General features: G+C 34.0%; 1 protein-coding gene across 1 annotated transcript in view; it reads right to left on the bottom strand.

Annotated features, from left to right (window-relative positions):
* The window catches only part of KIAA1109 (KIAA1109 ortholog), a 203,457-nt gene that overhangs the window by 73,250 nt on the left and 108,863 nt on the right, over positions 1-21,344 (bottom strand). Inside the window, 10 exon segments of the mRNA XM_027600626.2 lie at positions 2,396-2,634; positions 4,308-4,514; positions 7,733-7,783; positions 9,613-9,706; positions 10,165-10,410; positions 10,825-11,531; positions 14,125-14,300; positions 18,215-18,390; positions 19,915-20,073; positions 20,533-20,752. Coding sequence (XP_027456427.2) covers positions 2,396-2,634; positions 4,308-4,514; positions 7,733-7,783; positions 9,613-9,706; positions 10,165-10,410; positions 10,825-11,531; positions 14,125-14,300; positions 18,215-18,390; positions 19,915-20,073; positions 20,533-20,752 — 2,275 coding nt within the window.

Genomic DNA, 21,344 nt, shown 5'->3' with positions numbered 1-21,344 from the left:
AATATAAAGGTAAAAAAAAGAATCGAAATAGGCTTTTTCAGAGAACTTGACAAAACTGATTTCTAAAACGTGTATGAAGAAGCGAGTAATTAAAAACAATCAAGATAAATTCTTAAAAAGGAAATGTCAGGTAGCAATATGAGACTGTAAATAGGTGGTGCAAATAGGTCACCAATAATGGTGCAAATAGGCCAATGAAGCATAATAAAGAACTCTGAAACAGACCCCACATATATCAGCACTTAAGAGAAGAGAATAATGGACTATGTATCAATTGAAAAAAAGGACAGATCAGTCAATAATTGATGCTGTAGCAACTGATTAGACAAATCCACACCAAATTAAAAAAAATAATTCCATATAGATTAAGAACTTAAAAAACAAAATTTAAAAACATTTCACAGAAAACATGAGAATAGCTTCATATCCTGGGAAGATAAGGATTTAAGATATAAAAATATACATCATACAAGAAAATACTGGTAAATTCAATTACTTTAAAACTAAGAATATTTGTTGGTCAAAAGACAAGTGAAATAAGCCTCTAATGAAATGACAATGTATGTTAAACTTATAATATTAAAAGTTTAATATATAAAACATATAAAGAATTCCTGTGAACAAAAAAAAAATACAAATGATTCAATGGTAAAATAGGCAAAAAACAATAACTATCAAGAGGCACTTCATAGGGGCGCCTGGGTGGCTCAGTCAGTTGAGTGGCTGCCTTCAGCTTGGGTCGTGATCCCGGAGTCCTGGGATCGCGTCCCTCATTGGGCTCCCTGCTCGGCGGAGAGCCTGCTTCTCCTTCTCCCTCTGCCTGCCTCTCTGCCTACTTGTGCGCGCACTCTCTCTCTCTCTCTCTGTCAAATAAATAAATAAAATCTTTAAGAAAGAAAAAAGAGGTACTTCGTATAGGAACACATATAAGAATATCTTAATAACAAAAAAAAATCAGCTTAATTACAGAAATACAAATTAACACCACAATGAGCTACCATTCCACATTTACCAGACAAAGCAAAAATTTAAAAGTCAGAATATACTAAATGTTGACAAGGATGTGGAATAATGGGAACTCTCATTTAATACTGGAAGGACAGTAAATACTGGTGAACACAAGTACTTTGGAAAACAGTTTTGTACTTTTTTTTTTTTTAAAGATTTTATTTATTTGACAGAGAGAATGAGATAGAGAGACAGCATGAGAGGGGGGGAGGGTCAGAGGGAGAAACAGACTCCCTGCTGAACAGGGAGCCCAATGCGGGACTCGATCCTGAAACTCCAGGATCATGACCTGAGCCGAAGGCAGTCGCTTAACCAACTGAGTCACCCAGGTGCCCCAGTTTTGTACTTTCTAATAAAACTGAAGATGTATCTACCCTACAGTCTAGCTGTACCACTCCTAAGTAAATATCCTTGAGGAACTCATGCACATGTACCAAGAGATGTGTGTGAGAACAACTGTAACAGCAAAATATAAAACAAGCCAAAGGTCCATCGATAGTAGAGTAGATAAACTGTAATATAATCACATAATGGACTATTAGGTTTCAGTGAAAAATGAATGACCTGCAGATACATGACTGAACAGATGAATCTCAAACAAAATGTACAGCAAAAAATCTTCCAATTAAAAAATACATTTTAGTGGAAGTCCATACAAATAAAGTTCAAAACATAAGCCATTTTGAGTATATACATATGTGGTAAAACTATAAAGAAAAGCAAAGGAATGGGTAACACAAAATTCATGTTAGTGGTTATTCCATGAGCAGTCATGAAGAAAATCTGGTAGTGAAAATATTCATTGAAGGAGCCTTCACAGTACTAGTAATGTTTTCATTCTTAGTTTGTGTAATGGGTTGGTAAAGTTACAGTTCTTTATTATTCTTGAAACTGTGTGTATATAATTTACACACTTTTGTAGATATAAGCTGCAGGATAAAACTACAGCAGCAAAAAATTTTTGGAGAGAGTATATAAGGATCACAATACCTTATAGAAGTAGTTATTTTGAAGAAGCCAAATAACCTCTGATTTGTGCTAAATTCACTCAATGAGAAAATAAACCAAGTTATTTAGACTATAAAGAAACTAACAGATGTGGAAATTTATTTAACTTAAGCTTGATAAGAAATGGCCTCAACAGTTGAATAGCTCTAAAGAGTTCAAATAAAAGCAGGGTCCCTGCTGGTCATTCAAGGAAGGTGTAACTGGTATTTTTTTACCTGACTGAAGAACATCATTAATGAAATTGAAAAGTGCTCTGATTAAAATTATTTAAATTTTCATATAATATCTTCAAAACCAAATGTACTTTTTCATCAAAATATTACTAATTTCTCAAACCAATCATAAATTTAACGAGACTGAATTCAAAATTCAATGTTACCTGTCATTCCATGACTTCTCATTCTTCCCATTTTGTATTCTGCTTTCAGAGATGGTAAAAGTGCGGCTCCAATGGCTATACCATCTAACATGGCACTGAATTTAAGAACAATAGGCTTCTTTTCTAAACCTTCGGGTAGCTGAGGAAATTCATTTGTTTCAATAGGAGTCTGATTAACACTTGTTGGAGTTTTTTCAGAAGGTAGGGGCGTTGCAATATCTTCTTTCATGGGCTGTGGGCTATAAAGCAAAAAAAAAAATCACTTTAAAAAGATGCAACTAGAACAGCTACCATTTTATTGTACAAAATTATTAGAATTCTCAATGAAAAGTAGCAAAAATTAACCGCAAACAGAGGTTTTCTAATACCAGACCCCCTTAAGCCTTCCTAAAAACAGCCATAGAAAAATGATGATCTAGAAATTAAACAAGAAGTAATAACAATACAAACGAATGTTATACTGTCAAGGCTATTCACATCCTTAATGTGAAACTAGATTTAAGACTCATGTTTGTCTGATTCCAAATTCTATGACTTAAGCATTGTGCACTCTATTACTGATGGTAATATTACTTCTGTTGCCACTACTGTCATTACCATTAATAACAACAACACCAACAATAACAATAATTATTGGAGTGCTTAGTATGTGCCAGGTAATATTCTTAGTGCTCTGTGTGTTTTATATCATTTTTCATTTATCTCACAAAAACCTTTGAGTAGGTACGATTATCTGCTTTGCAAATAAGGAAGCATAGCTAGAAAATGGCAAAACCATGATTTTAACTCGCTCTGACAAGTCTGATTTTTTTTTAACATTCTGCTGCCAATACGTTATAATAAGGAAGAGTTCCTTAGCATATTTTTAAACTAAGTCTTATGTACACATTTTGGATTCCATACTACACTGACAGGAGAAACATTTAAATTATTACTACTTACTCAACCAGAAATGAATATTATGTCAGAATTAAAGATCTATATAGAACAATTAGAAATACCACTGCTTTAGGACACTGTAAAAAGACACACAAATGTTTTTCTACCTTATAGATTAAGCAAAAGGATCATAATAAGGCAATATTTTTACCTTTTACTTACCATATTTTTATTAATTATTCATTAGTTATATAGCTTTAGGACCAGGAATAAATCTTAGCAATGCAGACCCATGAAAAAGGGCTATAAACACAGGGAATAGAAGTCAATGTACAAAGGTCCAGTTTTCTTCCCTTTAAAATATTTATGTGGCATGATCATATCCTGCCTTGAACCATGTACAATAATTTCATAGGACAACACAAAACCATGCATGGAATATAAATGGCCACTGTAATTTTTAAACTTATGCAGTCATAAATTTCAATGAGTTTAAAGTAAATAAGAATTGATACAGTCCTAGAATTTGTTAATTTGCTTTTTTTTACTACCTCTTATTATGCCCACAAATCTCTGGGATCTTTTTTTTTTTTTTTTAAGATTTTATCTATTCATTTGAGAGAGAGAGAGGGAGAGAAAGAGGGAGAGAGCGAACAAGCAGGGGGAGAGTCAGAGGGAGAGGGAGAAGCAGACTCCCCGCTGAGCAGGGAGCCCAACGTGGGGCTCGATCCCAGGACCTGGAGATCATGACCTGAGCTGAAGGCAGATGCTTAACCATCTGAGTCATCCAGCAGTCCCTCTCTGGGATCTCTTAAGCTTTATTGATGCAATAGAGAACACTGACAATTGCATTTGTGACAAAGTACTTTATACCCAATATGATTCTCCCACAAACATACTTTCCACCTGCACCATAGTTCATAATGGTCAATATTTGGATGAAACCCTCTGTCTTCCTCCAAACTATTGTTAACACATCACAGACCAATTTAAAGTATTACACAGAACCACAGAACTTGAAAAAATAACTTACGCTGTAGAAGGCTGTCTGATAAGATCTGAGATCTGCTTAGATAGTTGGTGGGAACTCCGAACCATCATGCTATGTAAGGTGGCAGGGTGCTGGGGAATGTTGATGCTGATAGCTCCTATTTTGAACACGGCAGCATTGTTAGTCTTCAACCCTCTCTGGGCACTGTAGAGGGCTTGTGACTTGGCAATACTACATTTCACTACAGTTCTATTAATAAAGAAGGAGGACCATTAAAATAGAGCCAAATAAAGAGAAATGTTGAAAAAGTACTTTAAGAATAAGAATGCTTTTAAATCATTCAATGAACTAAATGACTTAAGATTTTTCAGGCATTTAAATCATATATTGAGGAAATATTTTATAAAAACATTGAAATATATTTATTTTACTTTGCACGGAAAATCATTCTATATCTTTAATAGAGTTTATGGAAGAAAACATGGATGTGCTCACAAGTAAAATAATGAACATGGACATATTACATGTGTACAACACACAAAGTTCCATTTTTACTTTTCCTCCATTCAGAACTCATTTTGCCCCCAATTTATTTTAGGGATATATGTAACTACTAAGAAAGCATAGATGCTGAATATATAATAAAATATTCACTATACTTCTTAGAGTCTAATCAAAGGAATTCATCAGTTATCTAACATGTTGGAAGAAATTAACCGGAAGGAAGGAATTTAACTTATATTTTCCATTTTTTAAAATTTTCAACAAGTTTCAAAGAAATGATAGAAGTCTAATTCATAATAAGTAACTACTACTTAGTTAAAAATTAGTAAGCTCGGGCGCCTGGGTGGCTCAGATGGTTAAGCATCTGCCTTCGGCTCAGGTCATGATCCCAGGGTCCTGGGATTGAGTCCCGCATCGGGCTCCCTGCTCCTTGGGAGCCTGCTTCTCCCTCTGCCTCTCTCTCTCTGTCTCTGTCTCTCATGAATAAACAAATAAAATTAAAAAATAAAATAAAATAAAATACATCAAAAAAAATTAGTAAGCTCTACTGACACAGACATAAAGCAGAGATATTATCTTTCTTGATTTCTTGTTCTCTTTTACAACGCCTACAACAGTACCTTGAGCATGGCAGCACTCACTGAATTTTGTGAAATTAATGAGCAGAAAGAAGTACAGCAGAAGAATGACTCCCAACACTAAAGCTGTGGAATTCCACGATAACATGTGATAAGTCATGTATGTAGAAGTCATGATGAAGGAGTTTTGACGTATAGAATGGAAAGGTTCATGTCAATGAACTGCACCATTAAAGGCCCAGTTAGTAAAAGGATAGCTTCAAACATAAATATTATCTTTCAAATGGGCAAAGGATTGACATAAATAGATTTAGCAAAACAACATATAAAATGCAAATTTCATATTAACTACAGGTCAGTTCACATACATTTATCTCTACTTAGGTTGTAGAGGATTTGCTGAGAATTTATTTACAGTCTTGATCTAAACAATTTATCATATTTAACTTCTATTAAAATAAGCCTTGAGAAGCATAATAATGGCGCTATCAGAGGTATTGATTATTTACAGACAATGAAATTTGCGTATTATATAAAATTAAAAAATGATTACTAGAGAACAATGTGGCTTTCTTCTACAAAGGCAACTATTTTCAGAGACTATCACAGACTAGGGAAAAAAGTAATCCATGAAATTGGTCTAGCCAGCATGAGAGTAGATTCTGGGATACTGACTAGTTACTGAATTTGGAATCTTTTCTTAAACATTATAATAAATAAAGCTACTTTTATTATCAATGAGATTTCATTTTAAATTCAATTTCAACATAAGCCAGAACACTCAGATGGTGCTAAAATGCAAATGACTTTTTACTTGTGAACAGCATCCAACTACTGAATGAAACTAAACATACAAAGAAGTCTCTCTTGTTATCATGACAGTAAAATTCCATACCTATCTTGCTGTTTTTTCCTTTATAATCTATAGAAGTCTGCTTAAATATTACTTTCAATTATATAAGCATGTATATAACACTGGAATTTGAGGTATACGGCAAAAGTAAGAATGGAAAGCTAATGGGGCTGATTGCTCTCCTATTGTGGATCCTACAATGATATTTCCAGTGAAAATTCTGATGTTAAGGACTTCAGGTGCTCTGTGCTGCCCAGCACCAGAGGGCTCCATTCACATTGTAGTCTGTGTAAACAATGCCTACCACTACAATGTGAGTGGTGTTCTTCTGAGCTGGATAACATGGTAGACCTATCTTGATCAAACCGAGCCAGAAACTATAGAGGATGTCTGATTAACATTAACTCCTGTCAAACTGTACGTGTTAGAGAGATAAGGAGACCCAGAATGAAGAATTAAATAGTTTACAAGCTGCTAGGTGAATTATCTATTCATAATTTTATTTTAATTCTTGAAGAGAGTTGTCACTTAATCTAGCTCCTACAGTAATGTAGTATATGTGTAACACTTTTACACAAGAAAGAACTGGTCAAAATCTCTCTGAAGAGAAGACTATAACAACATGTAGCACCTTAGGCATGCCTCATATATATAAAAAGTTCATGGCAAGTGACCAAACAATCTTGTTAAAGAATTCATTGACAGTGTAGTCTACCCTCACACGGTTCTGACAGATCCACTGTGATCAGCTACAATGACCACCTGCCTAATGAAGCAAGTACTTTTTCCGCATCTTCTTCTACTTCTTGAGTCCAGGAAGTAAATGCAGGCCCCATCCTTTTCTATCCAACAGGCTGAGTGAATAATTTGAGGATTTACTCTGGGGCTTCATTATCTCTACTCTATCTCCACCCCTATGTAAGACTCATGTAACAAATACTTAAATTAATAGCATTCAGTATAGCTCACTACCACAAAATATCAGATATAACTAGGTCAAATCAAGCCACTCAAAATATAAAAGCACTTTTACTAAAGCATACATAAAATCTGTCAACAGAGTAGTAAACTCTCCTCATCTTATTTTTTTTAACTCTCATCTTAAAAGCAAAATTATAAAGCTGAGATGTGTCAATGTTTTCTTATATTAATGTTTTAATAATTATTTTTGTATTTAGTGAAAACTTGTATGCAAGTGAAACTTTTTAGTTTCTATTATCCCATCAAACCTTAAGTGGGATTTATGATAATATAAATTTTAACAGTGAGGTGTCTTAAAAAAGCACAAGCAACACATAACTACAGTGTTAAAATCTTTCAACAAAACAAAGTGTGAATTACCAAAAGGTAGCCCTTACCTCTGTGTGTTCCTTGAATGTCAGTAGCTTTAATCTATAAAAGGACCTACATTAAACTACAAAATAACAACTACATACATTCACAGCCATGCAGATAATTGAACTATTTCTTTAAAACTATTCAATACTATATTAATCACAAAGCCCATGGGGGAAAAAAATAATATGACATACAGAAACTCTTGTTTGGCTGTGCTTGTAGGAGATGTAGGAAAATCCTCCAGTCTACAGATGAAGATTCAAGAGAAAGCAGGAAAACAAAAAGGAAGCAAATAAACATTCATACATAAATTAGTTACAGCATGACCAATCATCTGGAATGCTTTTCTTATTTCCCACTTTTAAAATTTTCCCTCAAAGAAACTTTTCAACTATTCTTTTTTAGTTTCATTTCCTTTTAACTGAAATCAGAAATGAAAAACCAAAGTTATTCATTTATAAAGTTATACAATACTTTTTAAAAATCTGTTTTATAAATACTATGTTTTGCAAGTCTAGAAACTATTTGAAGCCCTTCAGAGATAACAAATAATAGAGATAAAAGGTTCAAGAGGATAGAGTAAATAAGACACCTGAGACAACTAGAGAAATTTGTTTTACTTGCTGCATAAGTTAAAGTAGCCGTGGTACTTTCAATTTAGGGCCAGCAAAGGAACCATGGAACTGAAGGTCTGTAGTGATATTTAGCAGAAGCACAGGTTCAGACAACAATTCTGACTGTAGGGTTTTAAGTATTTTAGGCACATGCTTTTTTATCTTTCTGGATCTCAATTTATTGTTCTGTAAAGTGGGATAAAACCACCCCAGTTCACAGGATTCAGATTAGGATTAAATAAAATAATCTATGAGAGGCTCCTGTTTCACAGTAGGTCCTTGTTAAGATTGCAATTACTACATCATAATCGCCCTTCTCCCACACTGAATTATCAGAAAAGATCTTGTCTGTCATAACTACTGTAATTTCCTGGTCTTTCCAAACTGCTTAGGAAATGCAATCTGGACCACGTAGGCGCTATAATAAAATATACTCTTTGGCTCTAGGTTTACAAGTCTAAAATACCCCAGCAAGACTTATCCAACCATTTCAAGGAAATGTTCTCCAAGACAGTTATTACATCACCCATGTTTAAAATATGAATTAGAACTGTTACTAGTCAATATATGATTAACACTTAATATTTATGCAGCTGAACAAAATCCTCTATTTAGTTAGCATTTAGTACGACAGATTCACTATAAGATGACAGAACATTGACTAGTTATAATATTAAGAAACAGCAAATTCTCAAAGTCTGACCTAAATTATTAAAGCATATTTTGTAGTTACAACATAAAGCTGCTCCAGTAAAAGGAAGTTAGGAATTCAGATATATACTCCCAAGCATATGAACAAAGTCAATGGTTAAATACACTGATAATAGGTTAACGATCTGCATATATTGAAAGGTAATCATTATCAGAACAATTCAGAATAGATCTAAGAGTAGAACTTATAAAGAAAAGGTTAAGAGCAAAGAATCAAAAGAAAAGTGATATGGTATGGTATACTCACTATAAAAAGTTTACCTATATTATTACAAGAGTCTCATAGGCTTTATTGTTAAATTCTTTAAATGAAAAATGGCAAGATACAGTTTTAAAACCCAACATGAATTTGAGTAATGATTACTTAATATAAAATCAAGAGACACTCTGTATTCTTTGACTAAAATTTTAACTATTTGAATTATGTAAGCTTTTTGCATGTTGCATGTTTAACTGAAGTTTGCATTATAATCATTTTTTCTTGTTATACAAACTTACAGTGTACCTGGAGTCAGCTTTTTTTGTGGGGTGTGGGGGTAGTAAACCAACTGTAAAAGGGGAAAAATTATTTTTCTGAAAACATTTCATTTGGTGATATTCTTAATAACATAGGAACTGTAGTATCTGGTAACATAATGTTATACACATCTCAAAACTCAGCATGTATGGGATTCATCCAATGAATTTTAAGTTTCCTATAAAACTATAATAAACAAGTTGAAGAAAATAATAAAAATTGACACACTTACTGTATATTTGGTGTAATCCCTTCAAGCAGCACAATATTAACCCCACCAATATGAGCAGTGGCACACGTTTCAGTCATCTTTTGATGTAAAACATCTTAAATGTAAGAAAAAAGAATATGAAATCTGGAAATAAATTAATTGTACTTTGTATTAAAGCATTTTATCCATAATAGATTTGTTGACAAAAGATAACTTAAGTTTTATAATAAAATTTAAATTATTTTGGAACTACTTAAATTTTTTTTATTTCTATGTATTCCTATATATGTACATATTATATGTGAAAGTTGGAATGATGCCAAATATACAGTTTAATATGCCATTCATGCATTAAATAGCCTAAAAGCATTTTAAATCTCAGAAGTAATACTTGGTGCAGAAAACTTGGAAAACCAAAAGAATAGGAAAAGAAACTATATAAAGTGGCACTCTTCATCCATATAAATGGAAAAGTTCATTTTTTGAAGAAAAACTACCAAGTAGGAATTTTAGAGACATGGCATTGGCTTTTTTTCAGAAAAGTAGCACTACAGTGTTAGAATGTCACCCTACCTTTCATTTTTTCCTTAAGTGTAAAGCTGCCGTGGATCCTCTTCAGTTCTGATTCCATTGTTAGCCCCCCAATGTCAGCCTCCAGGTGAGTGCGGTTCACCATGCCAATCCCAAACACTATCAGAGTAACATGCTGAGGTTCAGAAGTCACCAAGCTACGTTTCCTCTGTGTCTTAGTCAAACTATTACCGTCTTGTTCATTCTCAAACACAACTTTACATGTTGGCTCTGTAGGGCTCCGAACTCCTTTATAAGGAAACAAAACATATGGATTTAGATAGGAAAATGTGAAATTGAAGGACACTCCAAACACCATCTTATCTTTTTTCATATTCCAAACCAGCCCTCTTCCTCACCAAAATTATTTTAAAAATTTTCCAACATTTTCCCATGATCATACTGACAGTAAATAACAGAGTCAGATATTTGAAAGTACGTGTATGTCTGAATCTTTAACACCATACTGTGTATGGAAGGACAGGAAATGGGGTGACAGATTATCTGAGTGCCATTATTATTTTCTCTCCATGGGTGACTGGCAACTTTCTTGGCATTTCATTTATCTACTTATAACATTAAGAAAACATGATCTCAACCAGTCTGTTTTAGTTTTACTGCTGTTCTAAAAAGAAATTTTTCAAATATAAAGATATCCATTACCTGCTGGTCCAAATGTTTCTGAAGATTTTTCCAATATTCCTGTTGGATCAGAGATAAGTGAATAGAAGTTAAGTAATTTATACATATTCTGCCAGCACTCAGCCGAAGGCTCACTTTGTTCTGACACTGTAATTGAATCAGAGTCATCCATATGAATAGTCATATGGTCCACCACATCTTTTGAACCTTTCCTAGACACTTTTGAAGTTCTTCTTTCAGATCTTCCTAATGAATTTTTGTTTCGAGATTCCTTTTTGTTATTTTCATTGTTGGTCCGTTTGTTCTTTGCATTGTTTACTCTATTGCCACCATTCAAACTTCCTCTAGAACTGCGGCTGAAGTCAGATGAGCGAAAATCCCGATGTTTTCTGGTTTTGAAGGTAGGTGTTGGGGAAGCCGATCCAGCTGTATATCTGCTAAGTTTAATGTCAGTCTGAGTCGCTTTGATGTCATCTATCATCGTACTAAATTGATGAATAAGACGAACCAAAGCCATATCTACATGCTGGCTTATTGATTGACAAGAAATAGTAAAGTTACAGTGGAAGGTATTATAATACCGTTTGTTGAGATCATGAAAAGAAAGAGCACTGGTAGAGTTCTGAGGCGTGCACACTGACTTTTCCATTACAACAGCACTGATGCTAAAGGTTTCCAACATTAATGCTGGTTTGAATTCAAGTGGAGGAAGACTCACATGACCTTGCCTAAAAATGAAGAAAAAAGAAAAAATGACAAGATTTTATTTCCTTTTTTCCCAGAGCTGCATAATCTTTATTAGTTTGTTAGCAAAAAACCTACAAGGTGAAACATGTTATAAACCATTTAAATAATTTTAAGCAAGAGATCAAGTAGAATATGCTTTCTCATGAGGCCAACCTTTTATATGTTGGAAACTAGGCCTTAAATCTTCCCTCTTGATCTTATTCCATAACTGACTACTTAAAATCAGATTTATGTTATTTCAGTGAAGTAATAAAACATTTTTTCTTGCCAATATGGTGGTATACTCCAATGGTAATGGAATTTAAAGTCAATTATAGGTCAATTACGGTACCTCCCTTAACCATCCTCTCCCCCTCTATTAAACATATTGTTTATAGATTTAATCTCTTCGCATTTATATATAAAATTAATTTGCTATTTGAAATGAAACCCTACTGGCTTACTTTGCCAAGATGAAAGTGGGGAGGAAGACAACTGGAAACAAAAAAATGAAAAATACACACAAAAAAACTATGAAAATTATTTGGGCAAATCTTCCTGCTTATCTGAAAATTTTCATGTAGGAATATTATAGTCAATTTTAATATTTAAAAGCCAAAACTCAGATTTCTGTAAACCAACTACCAATAACAATAAACCTCAGGGCCCAAAATTGTAAAAAAAAGGTATTTTTTCCTTTCTCTTCCATGTACAATACGAATGTGTAGTCACATAGGTCAAATTTTTCTAATACAAAGGGAAACAGAAGTTGCTTTGATGTTCTCAATTTAACTTAAAGATTTTATAGAGAATAATAATTCTTTAATGAATATTGTTTTAAAAAAAACCCCACTATGGAGTATAATCCATGAAAATCTACAAGCTCTTAATAAGACTACAATCAATGCTAAGTGTGTAGTCAGAGAAGGAAAGACTGGATTCTGAGAAGTGGAATGGACAAGAGAGAGAAGACTCTAAAGAAATTAAAATAATCCACAACTGCAAAAACAAGAATTAAAAACATATAAGGGAAGCAAGAAAGTCTTAAAGAGAGGAGATTCAAGTAAAAGGGGAAAAAAACATTGGTATATAATGAAGCAGTCACTTAAGACAAGAGTAGCCAGACAGATAAAGAGCTGGCATGGGCACGGTATAGCCAAAGTTGTAAGGATGACAATATCCCAGAGGAAGTGATGCTGGCAAAAAATTTCATAGTAAAAGGAACTCGTGATGGTATTTCATGACATTAAAAGTGCAAAGGAAAAAGTGTTGGAAACTCATCCATACTTGCAATGGAGTACAGCATTATGTCAAGGTACAGAAAAGATGCTCTTTCTGTATTGTAAGTTATATGATGATAAGATGGCAAGGGCTTTTCAAACTATCCTTTGATGAGATTTTTAGAATTGAAGACACTTTAATTCTCAGTGTTTCTAATGTTTTAAATTTTGATGTACTAAGTATTAGTTTTACTGTATTTTTCATTTCCCTACACATTTATAATAAGCAGTAATAGAGTGTTTAATGTTTTAACAAACATTTTTTCCAGGTCACAAAACAAAGGTAATTTTCCCCACTAATCTTGATAATCATTAAGGTCACTTTGTGGTGCTTCAGCTGGCCAGTCACTGTTATGGTATAACACTATGAAAAGCAGTGACTGTCTTATATTTAATAGAAAAGACAATGCAATTTCCATGTTCCTGTGTCATTAGAAAATCCTCAGATATCGAGACCTGAAACAAAATTTGAGAAAGCTCTATTTTTCTATTAATAATTTCTGTAAAAATGTTTAAACTGATTGTCAAATTATTTAAATTTTTAAATAGAATATTTCAAATGGAAAACATACTTCACTTAGTTAAATGTGCGATACATGTGCATTTATTTTTAATCTACCACCTTGCAAGAACCTAAATTGGATGAAACGAAGAATGTTGCAAAAACCTCTTGTCATAATTGCCACCTATATCCATATTCTACTGTTCCTATCTATATCACATCAGCGAGACCCATGCAAAGTAAAATTTAATGTTCACAAAAGGATTAATCAAATATTATTAGTGGGCATAATATTTCCTATTCAAGCAATAAAGAAACTAAAGAACTATCCCTGATAATAATGACAGTAAAAGATGGTTCTTAACTTTCACCATGCTACATTTAGCATTCCTGTTTCTCATGGCCATACTCTCAATATGCCTTCTACGCTGTTTCTAATAGAATATAATGCAAGTTGACTCAGAAAGGCAGTTAGGAATAATTCTAAGTAAAATATATAAAATTACAATGCATAAGATCATAAAAATTCAGCCACAGCAACAGTAAACAAATTCTGAGGATATATACAACAAATGTACTTTGGCTGACCCACATACACATGCTAACATGGCACAAAATGAAGTCTCAGCATAGACCTCACAACCTAGAAAATCCACAGGTTATTAAAATGAGGTTATTTTTGATAAATGGAAGTTACCTTCTCATTAAGATATTAAAATTACTCTCATTAGCATTAGAGGAAAACAAAGTTAAAAAAAGATACTATAACCTGTATATAACATTTTACACAAAAAGAACAATAACACAAGACACCTTCTTGCTCTTTTGCCTTTTCTCTCTTTGGCTGTGTCCGAATCCACAATATCTGCTCTAAGGCAGTCCAAAGTCCCTGAAAATGAAAGGTGTTCTCCAAAGTACATTCGGTAGCAGAGTGGCATTGCATCCTGTGACTGAATCCCTGTATGACTGAGAAGAGGTCTGAAAACAACCTAAAAGACATAACATGTTCATTAATTAGCTTAACTTATAATTCATCATTTACTGTGGCTTTTTTCTTACTCTACCTCAATACATATGTCAATACTGTAGTGTAACAAAAAAAAAAAAAAGAAAAGGACTTGTGTAATAAATATAACTCTAATTTTACTTAAAACTTAGGAGAAGATATTTGCAAATGACATATCAGATAAAGGGCTAGTATCCAAAATCCATAGAGAACTTATCAAACTCAACACCCAAAGAACAAATGATCCAATCAAGAAATGGGCAGAAGACATGAACAGACATTTTTCCAAAGAAGACATCCAAATGGCCAAGAGACACATGAAAAAGTGCTCAACATCGCTCGGCATCAGGGAAATCCAAATCAAAACCTCAATGAGATACCACCTCACACCAGTCAGAATGGCTAAAATTAACAAGTCAGGAAACGACAGATGTTGGAGGGGATGCGGAGAAAGGGGAACCCTCCTACACTGTTGGTGGGAATGCAAGCTGGTGCAGCCACTCTGGAAAACAGTATGGAGGTTCCTCAAAAAGTTGAAAATAGAGCTGCCCTACGATCCAGCAATTGCACTACTGGGTATTTACCCCAAAGATACAAATGTAGTGATCTGAAGGGGTACGTGCACCCCAATGTTTATAGCAGCAACGTCCACAATTGCCAAACTATGGAAAGAGCCAAGATGTCCATCGACAGATGAATGGATAAAGAAGATGTGGTGTATACATATACAATAGAACATTATGCAGCCATCAAAAGGAATGAGATCTTGCCATTTGCAATGACGTGGATGGAACTGGAGGGTATTATGCTCAGCGAAATAAGTCAGTCAGAGAAAGACATGTATCATATGACCTCACTGATATGAGGAATTCTTAATCTCAGGAAACAAACTGAGGGTTGCTAGAGTGGTGGGGGGTGGGAGGGATGGGGTGGCTGGGTGATAGACATTGGGGAGGGTATGTGCTATGGTGAGCGCTGTGAATTGTGTAAGACTGTTGAATCACAGACCTGTACCTCTGAAACAAATAATATATTATATGTTAAAAAATATGTTAAAAAAAAAGATAGTAGGGAAAAATGAAGGGGGGTAAATCGGAGGGGGAGACGAACCATGAGAGACTATGGACTCTGAAAAACAAACTGAGGGTTCTAGAGGGGAGGGGGTTGGGGGGATGGGTTAGCCTGGTGATGGGTATTATAGAGGGCACGTACTGCATGGAGCACTGGGTGTTATGCACAATGAATCATGGAACACTACATCAAAACTAATGATGTAATGTATGGTGATTAACATAACATAATAAAAAAAAAAACCTTAACAGTACTTTTCAGCACATATTATATGCCACTCATCTTCAAATTAATCACAAGGACAAAGATTTCTCTATCTTGCCTGAGAGTCTGAAAGGACAAGGAAAATAAAATTGTGAACTAATTTAAATCATTCTACTTCTTGCTTTTTAAAAAGGCATGAATATATACTGTTTCCATAAAAATGGAAATCTGGTATATTAGAATAGTTTACCAACTTCCTATGTTAATATAAAAACATTTCATGTGTAATATTATGAACATATGACTTCTTTTTAAATGGTATCATTTGGTTGTAACAGTCATTTAACATTTATTTTCTGAAAAAAAAAGTTCCTTTAAAGTATCATACAAGCTTATGGAAATAAATCACTCTGGTTAAATCTCTTATTAACTGATTTTGTAGTCATGAAGAGCTAACCCAAACAGAAGCAACTACATGTGTTCAATAGTTGATCACTATAATCACTCCGCTTATTCTTTGCTGCATGGTTCCTTTTCCTCCTTCCATATCCAAAATATAGGTGTTATCCAGTACTTTCCATGGCCCTCTTGTAACCCTTTCCCTGTACATCTCCCTTAGTAATCTTTACCTGAAAGTTAAATGATACTATTAAAATGGACAAGTGCCATTTATGTATTAAGACCTAAGTCTACATGTTCAATTATCTCTAGATCATCTCATTTGTGCTTGGGAAGACAGCCTACTCTTGTTCAGGTCTAATGGCCTAGAACAGAGAATTCCAACAATTGTACACTAGATTGGAACCTTAGGGAGAAATTCCCTCTCCTTTATATACTTAACTTGGGATATTCTTTTTTGGGTTTTACTCTTTCATTCTAATGGAAAAATTCTTCCCTCTTCAAGATTCAAACCATCCTCCATCTTTTCTAATGTGTGTCATTTATTTATCCCTCAACTTGTTAATCCTCCTAACTAAACTTTGGTTCCTGACTGACTTTCCTCTTTTTCTTTTCAATCCCAATTTATCATCCTGAATGACTTCTCTGACCATGCAGATAACTCAACCAACATTTCAGTTCCAAAGTTATGTGACTTCTTTTTCCTCCCATAATCTTGGCTTAAACTCCCATTTCAGCAACTTCCTAGACTGTTTATATCTATCACCTCATTTTTCTTGCTATATCTGCTTTGGATCAATCCTCTTATACTCCCATAGCTGAGCTGCTAGGAACAATGAAAGGAAATGATATAACTGCATTCATTGGTACCCCAACACTAACCTAAACTCTTAACTAGGCCCTCAGCACTATTTGGCAATCCTCTTAGGGAGTCTGTGGTAAGCTCTCTTTCATATTCACGCCAACCTGTACACATATCTAAATCACCTTACAGAGTTTTTTACTGTATTAGTTATATTCATGTTTCTAGTGGATTTTAGAATCTTATATGTAAAACAATATAATTATTTCTAAAAATATGTATTGAATGCTAATAAATACAATTAATGTATTCTATAGGCCAAAACAACAACAAAAAGGTTATTTATTTTCCCACTCTCCTTTAACAAAAAAATGAAGTCCCTAAAAACTACTCCAGTGTATTGGAGAAGTAAATCTCAAGAAAATTTAAAAGTGCCTGACACATTTCTTAACATAAATTGCTTTCTATGTTAAGAGAAAATTGAAGCTACCAATTTGCAAATTTACCTGTATAATTGTGAACTGTTCTTATTGCCTTCTTAGTTTCTCAGAGGAAAAAAGTAATTTTTTATGTCTAAAACATCTCTCTCTATGAGTGACTCTAAATTCCAACAGTCCTCATCCCTCTCTGAATCTTGCTCTATTAGTTTACCCTTTTTTCTTTTTCTGATCAGGACCTTCCTAATTCCTCCTCAGTATGTAACTATGCTGGAATCTCTCTCATCCTGAAAAAATAACACCTCTTAATACCCATGGTCCCACTCACCCACTTGCTGTGTGATCATTTGGACTAAAATATACATTTCAAAGGATTTTGCTCTCCACTCTTATATCTGATCAATTGAATAAGACCTTCACATTATTTTGCCTTTACCTTATCAAAGCCACAACCATCTAAGTTAAAAGCCTCATTTACCACTTATGTGAACTACTTCAATAACTCATCTTTTCACCTATAGTGTCTCTACTTCAATCCATTTAACACATTGCTACCCATATAATATTTCTACATGTACAGTTGTAGTCACTTAATTCCTCTGCTCTAAAATCTTCAGGGCTTCCCAAATGCTCACTCAGTAAAGTCTTAACATAGTACTTAACAGAGTCTTCTAATTTCTAGTTATGTTATTTAGCCAATCTGTATCTCCACATAACAAAAATGCTATTATATGACAACTAATTATAGTTGTCTATAGTTAAACTCTTCTGTTTAATGCATATCTATAGATGCTAAATTAGCATCTGTAATTAACCCAGGTACTTTTAAAAGGCTCCTCCATTTTTGCATGAAGACTTTAGACTGACAAGCACACAAAAAAGATTTTCACTAGAATTCCAAGGTGCAGATGACTGGATGGTTCCAGCTGCTAAGAATTACCTAATGAGGGGTTACTATAATTACGGAAAAACAGACTGGCTCACCTGTGCATCAGCAAGCTGCACAGCAGGAAACCCTTGGTTGGCTTCTTCTACACCTGCCACATCATCCTGACTAGTGCTATGCTGAGAATGTGTTCCATCCAAAGTATTCTGGTCACTAGATAAGACGGTGTTGAAATCTGAGGCTGAGGGTATTGTAGGAAGATTGGGTGCAACACCTAACAGAGTAAATGTTCAAGAATAAAATCTGAATTAAGAGGAAATAAAAACAACATAAAAGGGCACAGCAAAGCAAACTTATGAAGCCTGTATTACAGCAGTATTACCAGACCATTTACACTGAATAAAGGTAAAAAAAAAAAAAAAAAAACAAACAGCACTTTTTGGTCATTTTACAGACATGAGTTAATAATAAAAATGAAATTAAACTAAAACTTCAGAAAATATCAGTCATTCTCATACATGAAATCTGTATTAGAGCCAGTCAGTCAAAAATACAGAAATTTATGGCCGGGAGATCTTTGAAAAGCATTTGATATCCCCTCAGCTTTGCACTGAGGAGCAGAGTTACAGACAGCAGCAGGGCAAAAGCCACAGATGTCACAGAGTCCCACATGTAAATTTCTTTCCAATTATGCTTTCCCGAGGCAGAACAAAATAAAACGGTGCTATTTCTTTCCTCTGTATTCCCTTTATCCTCTAACGCCCAGGCAAAGGATCCATGAGAAAGAGGAAATGTTCTTTTTTGGTTTTCTCAAAATTTAAACTGTGCAGTAGTGAGACTGTGCTACAACAGTGCTGAGAGCTGGCGGAAACAGCGTCCTCTTCTCTTCTTCAAAGAAGAGCCAATGCTAAGAACTGGAATGCAGTCATAACTAGGATTAGTTTCAGATTCAAGAGTGATCCACATACCAGCAAAACAAAGGACTGAGTGAGTAGTCACTTATCAACCATATTTCATATCGTATTTTCTATATGAACAGAATTTGCTAGCAATGCAAATAGCTGTTACATGGATTAATTTCAGCTGCCTTCAGTACCTAGGATCAAAGTCTACTTCACATGTTTAAAAAAAAATTTTTTTTTTACAAGAATACATGCACCCACTAAATTTGGAAAAATATCCCAAAAAGAAAAAAATAGAAAATGAAGGGTGGCACCACTTATGTTTCTGGAGATAGCCACCAACATTTCTTGGTGAATTCCCTGCCAGTGTTCTTGCTCTTTACACGTATTCTTTTAAAATTAATAAGTTGCCCTCATTTCTTCCTCAAAGACAAAATCTTATTTTATTCCTCTTAGTACACCTTTAGGTTTAATTATTTAAGTAACTATAAGAGTAAAAGAATGCTATTATTATTTCTCAGAGGAATCTGAATAAACTAAAATATTTTCTGTATTATAGGTACATTATGCCATATTCTTCGCATTTTTTCATTTACCTCCTTTTGGCATTTTTAAAATTAAACCGGCCACATTAATTGGACGTTTTAAACTCTAATTTAAATTACATAAGATCTCACATATGGCGTATTTGTCTTCTCACAAGAATACCAAGTGACTGCTTACAATTCTCTCAATTCAGTATTAACAATTCAGTTTATTAATTTCATAAACTGGCAAATTTCAACTAAACAGTATTAAACATTTGATATTTTGACCATTCTGTGAAAAATAGAATTTTGTTAAAATTTACATATGTCCCTTAGACAGTTAAGCAAAATAACATGATAACTCAATACCTGATGGAAGACTATTGTGCGTGGATTTTGTAACAGGAGATTCTTGTACCACACTTCCACGATTACCCACAGCATTTGACATCCAATTATAGAAACTCACAGATGATGGCTCAGATAGCAAGGGATGTTCAGATAACATATCAGTGGCCATTGTATTTCCTGAAAATAAAATTTTATTGAGTATAGTATTACTTATGTAATAAGCAGAAAATGTGATTTATGTAATTATTTTTTAAAAGTCAGACCAAACTGTCTTTTGCAGATGTTTTCAAAATCACTGCATGATGTTGGTATTTGGATATTAAGGCACTAATAAACAACTTCTTTTTAATATAACAAGAAGAAATTCACTGTTGGATGGCTTAGACATCATCTCATACCCTGACTAGGCTGATAGTAATATCAAATGCTGCAATTTAGAAATGCAAACTAAGGGCATGAAGATACAAACAAGTTACAAACAGAACAGTTTCCCAAACTACTTTTTCAAAGATAAGGTGTAATACATAGATAAGTTATACAACCAAAGAATAAAGCAAAATAAACTTAAGTCCTATTTGTTTGTTTTTTAATTCTCACATAGAAGTAAACTTATAATTGTCAAAACTGAGGAAGTACCTGTTCTCGTTAGGGAGCTGCTTTTTATAGCTGCACTACTTCTTTGAGGAGTGCCTTCTAGGAGGTTGTGCAAGCTTGGGAAGCTTCCAGTCAGGTAGCTGAGTAGGCTCTCCTTCCTTGGACTCTCCTTAACTGGCATCCCAGCACGTCCAACATGTACTGGAGAATCTGTGGCAGTGTCTCCACTGGTATAGCTCAAAGAATGATATGGGTGAATACCCTACAAAAGGAACAACACAGGGCTCTTTCTCATGCATATAAAAATGACTGCTAATAACTAACACTACTAGTACTGATGCTATTACTGCTAATTACTATTCACATTAATACCAAAACAGACTGTGCCTGTTCACCACAGATTGTGGTGAATCTCAAATGTACACAAACATGTTTTAAAACTTTACAGTACAACACCAAGGACAGCTCTTATCATTCACTTATTTTAATAATGAATTATTAATTCCCTTTGAAATCTAAAGAGTGTATCTGGTGGCAAGATTTCAATCCCAAAATTCTTAATACTACACTACTCTTGTTGGTACCTTGATAATGAAAATCTATAAGAGATTCTCTGTAGAGTCCTAATATGCCAAAAACAATTTCCAGCAATTCCCTGAGGAAAATTAAAAAATTACAGAATTGCCCATCTCCATCTGTTCTATCACATCTAAGCTCAGAATTTCAGATCAGCTTAAAATAGTATAAGAAAAGACTATACAGACAGAAAGATCCTGAAAAGAAGAAATCGGAAACAAAACAGTGCAATTCAATTTTTTGGAGGACTTTTATAATTCATAAACAAAGGAATGTTG

The sequence above is a fragment of the Zalophus californianus genome, chromosome 2 (assembly GCF_009762305.2).
Source record: "Zalophus californianus isolate mZalCal1 chromosome 2, mZalCal1.pri.v2, whole genome shotgun sequence".
Lineage (NCBI taxonomy): Eukaryota > Metazoa > Chordata > Mammalia > Carnivora > Otariidae > Zalophus > Zalophus californianus.
Note: the sequence above shows the minus strand (reverse complement) of the source record. Positions and strands in the feature narration are given on the sequence as shown.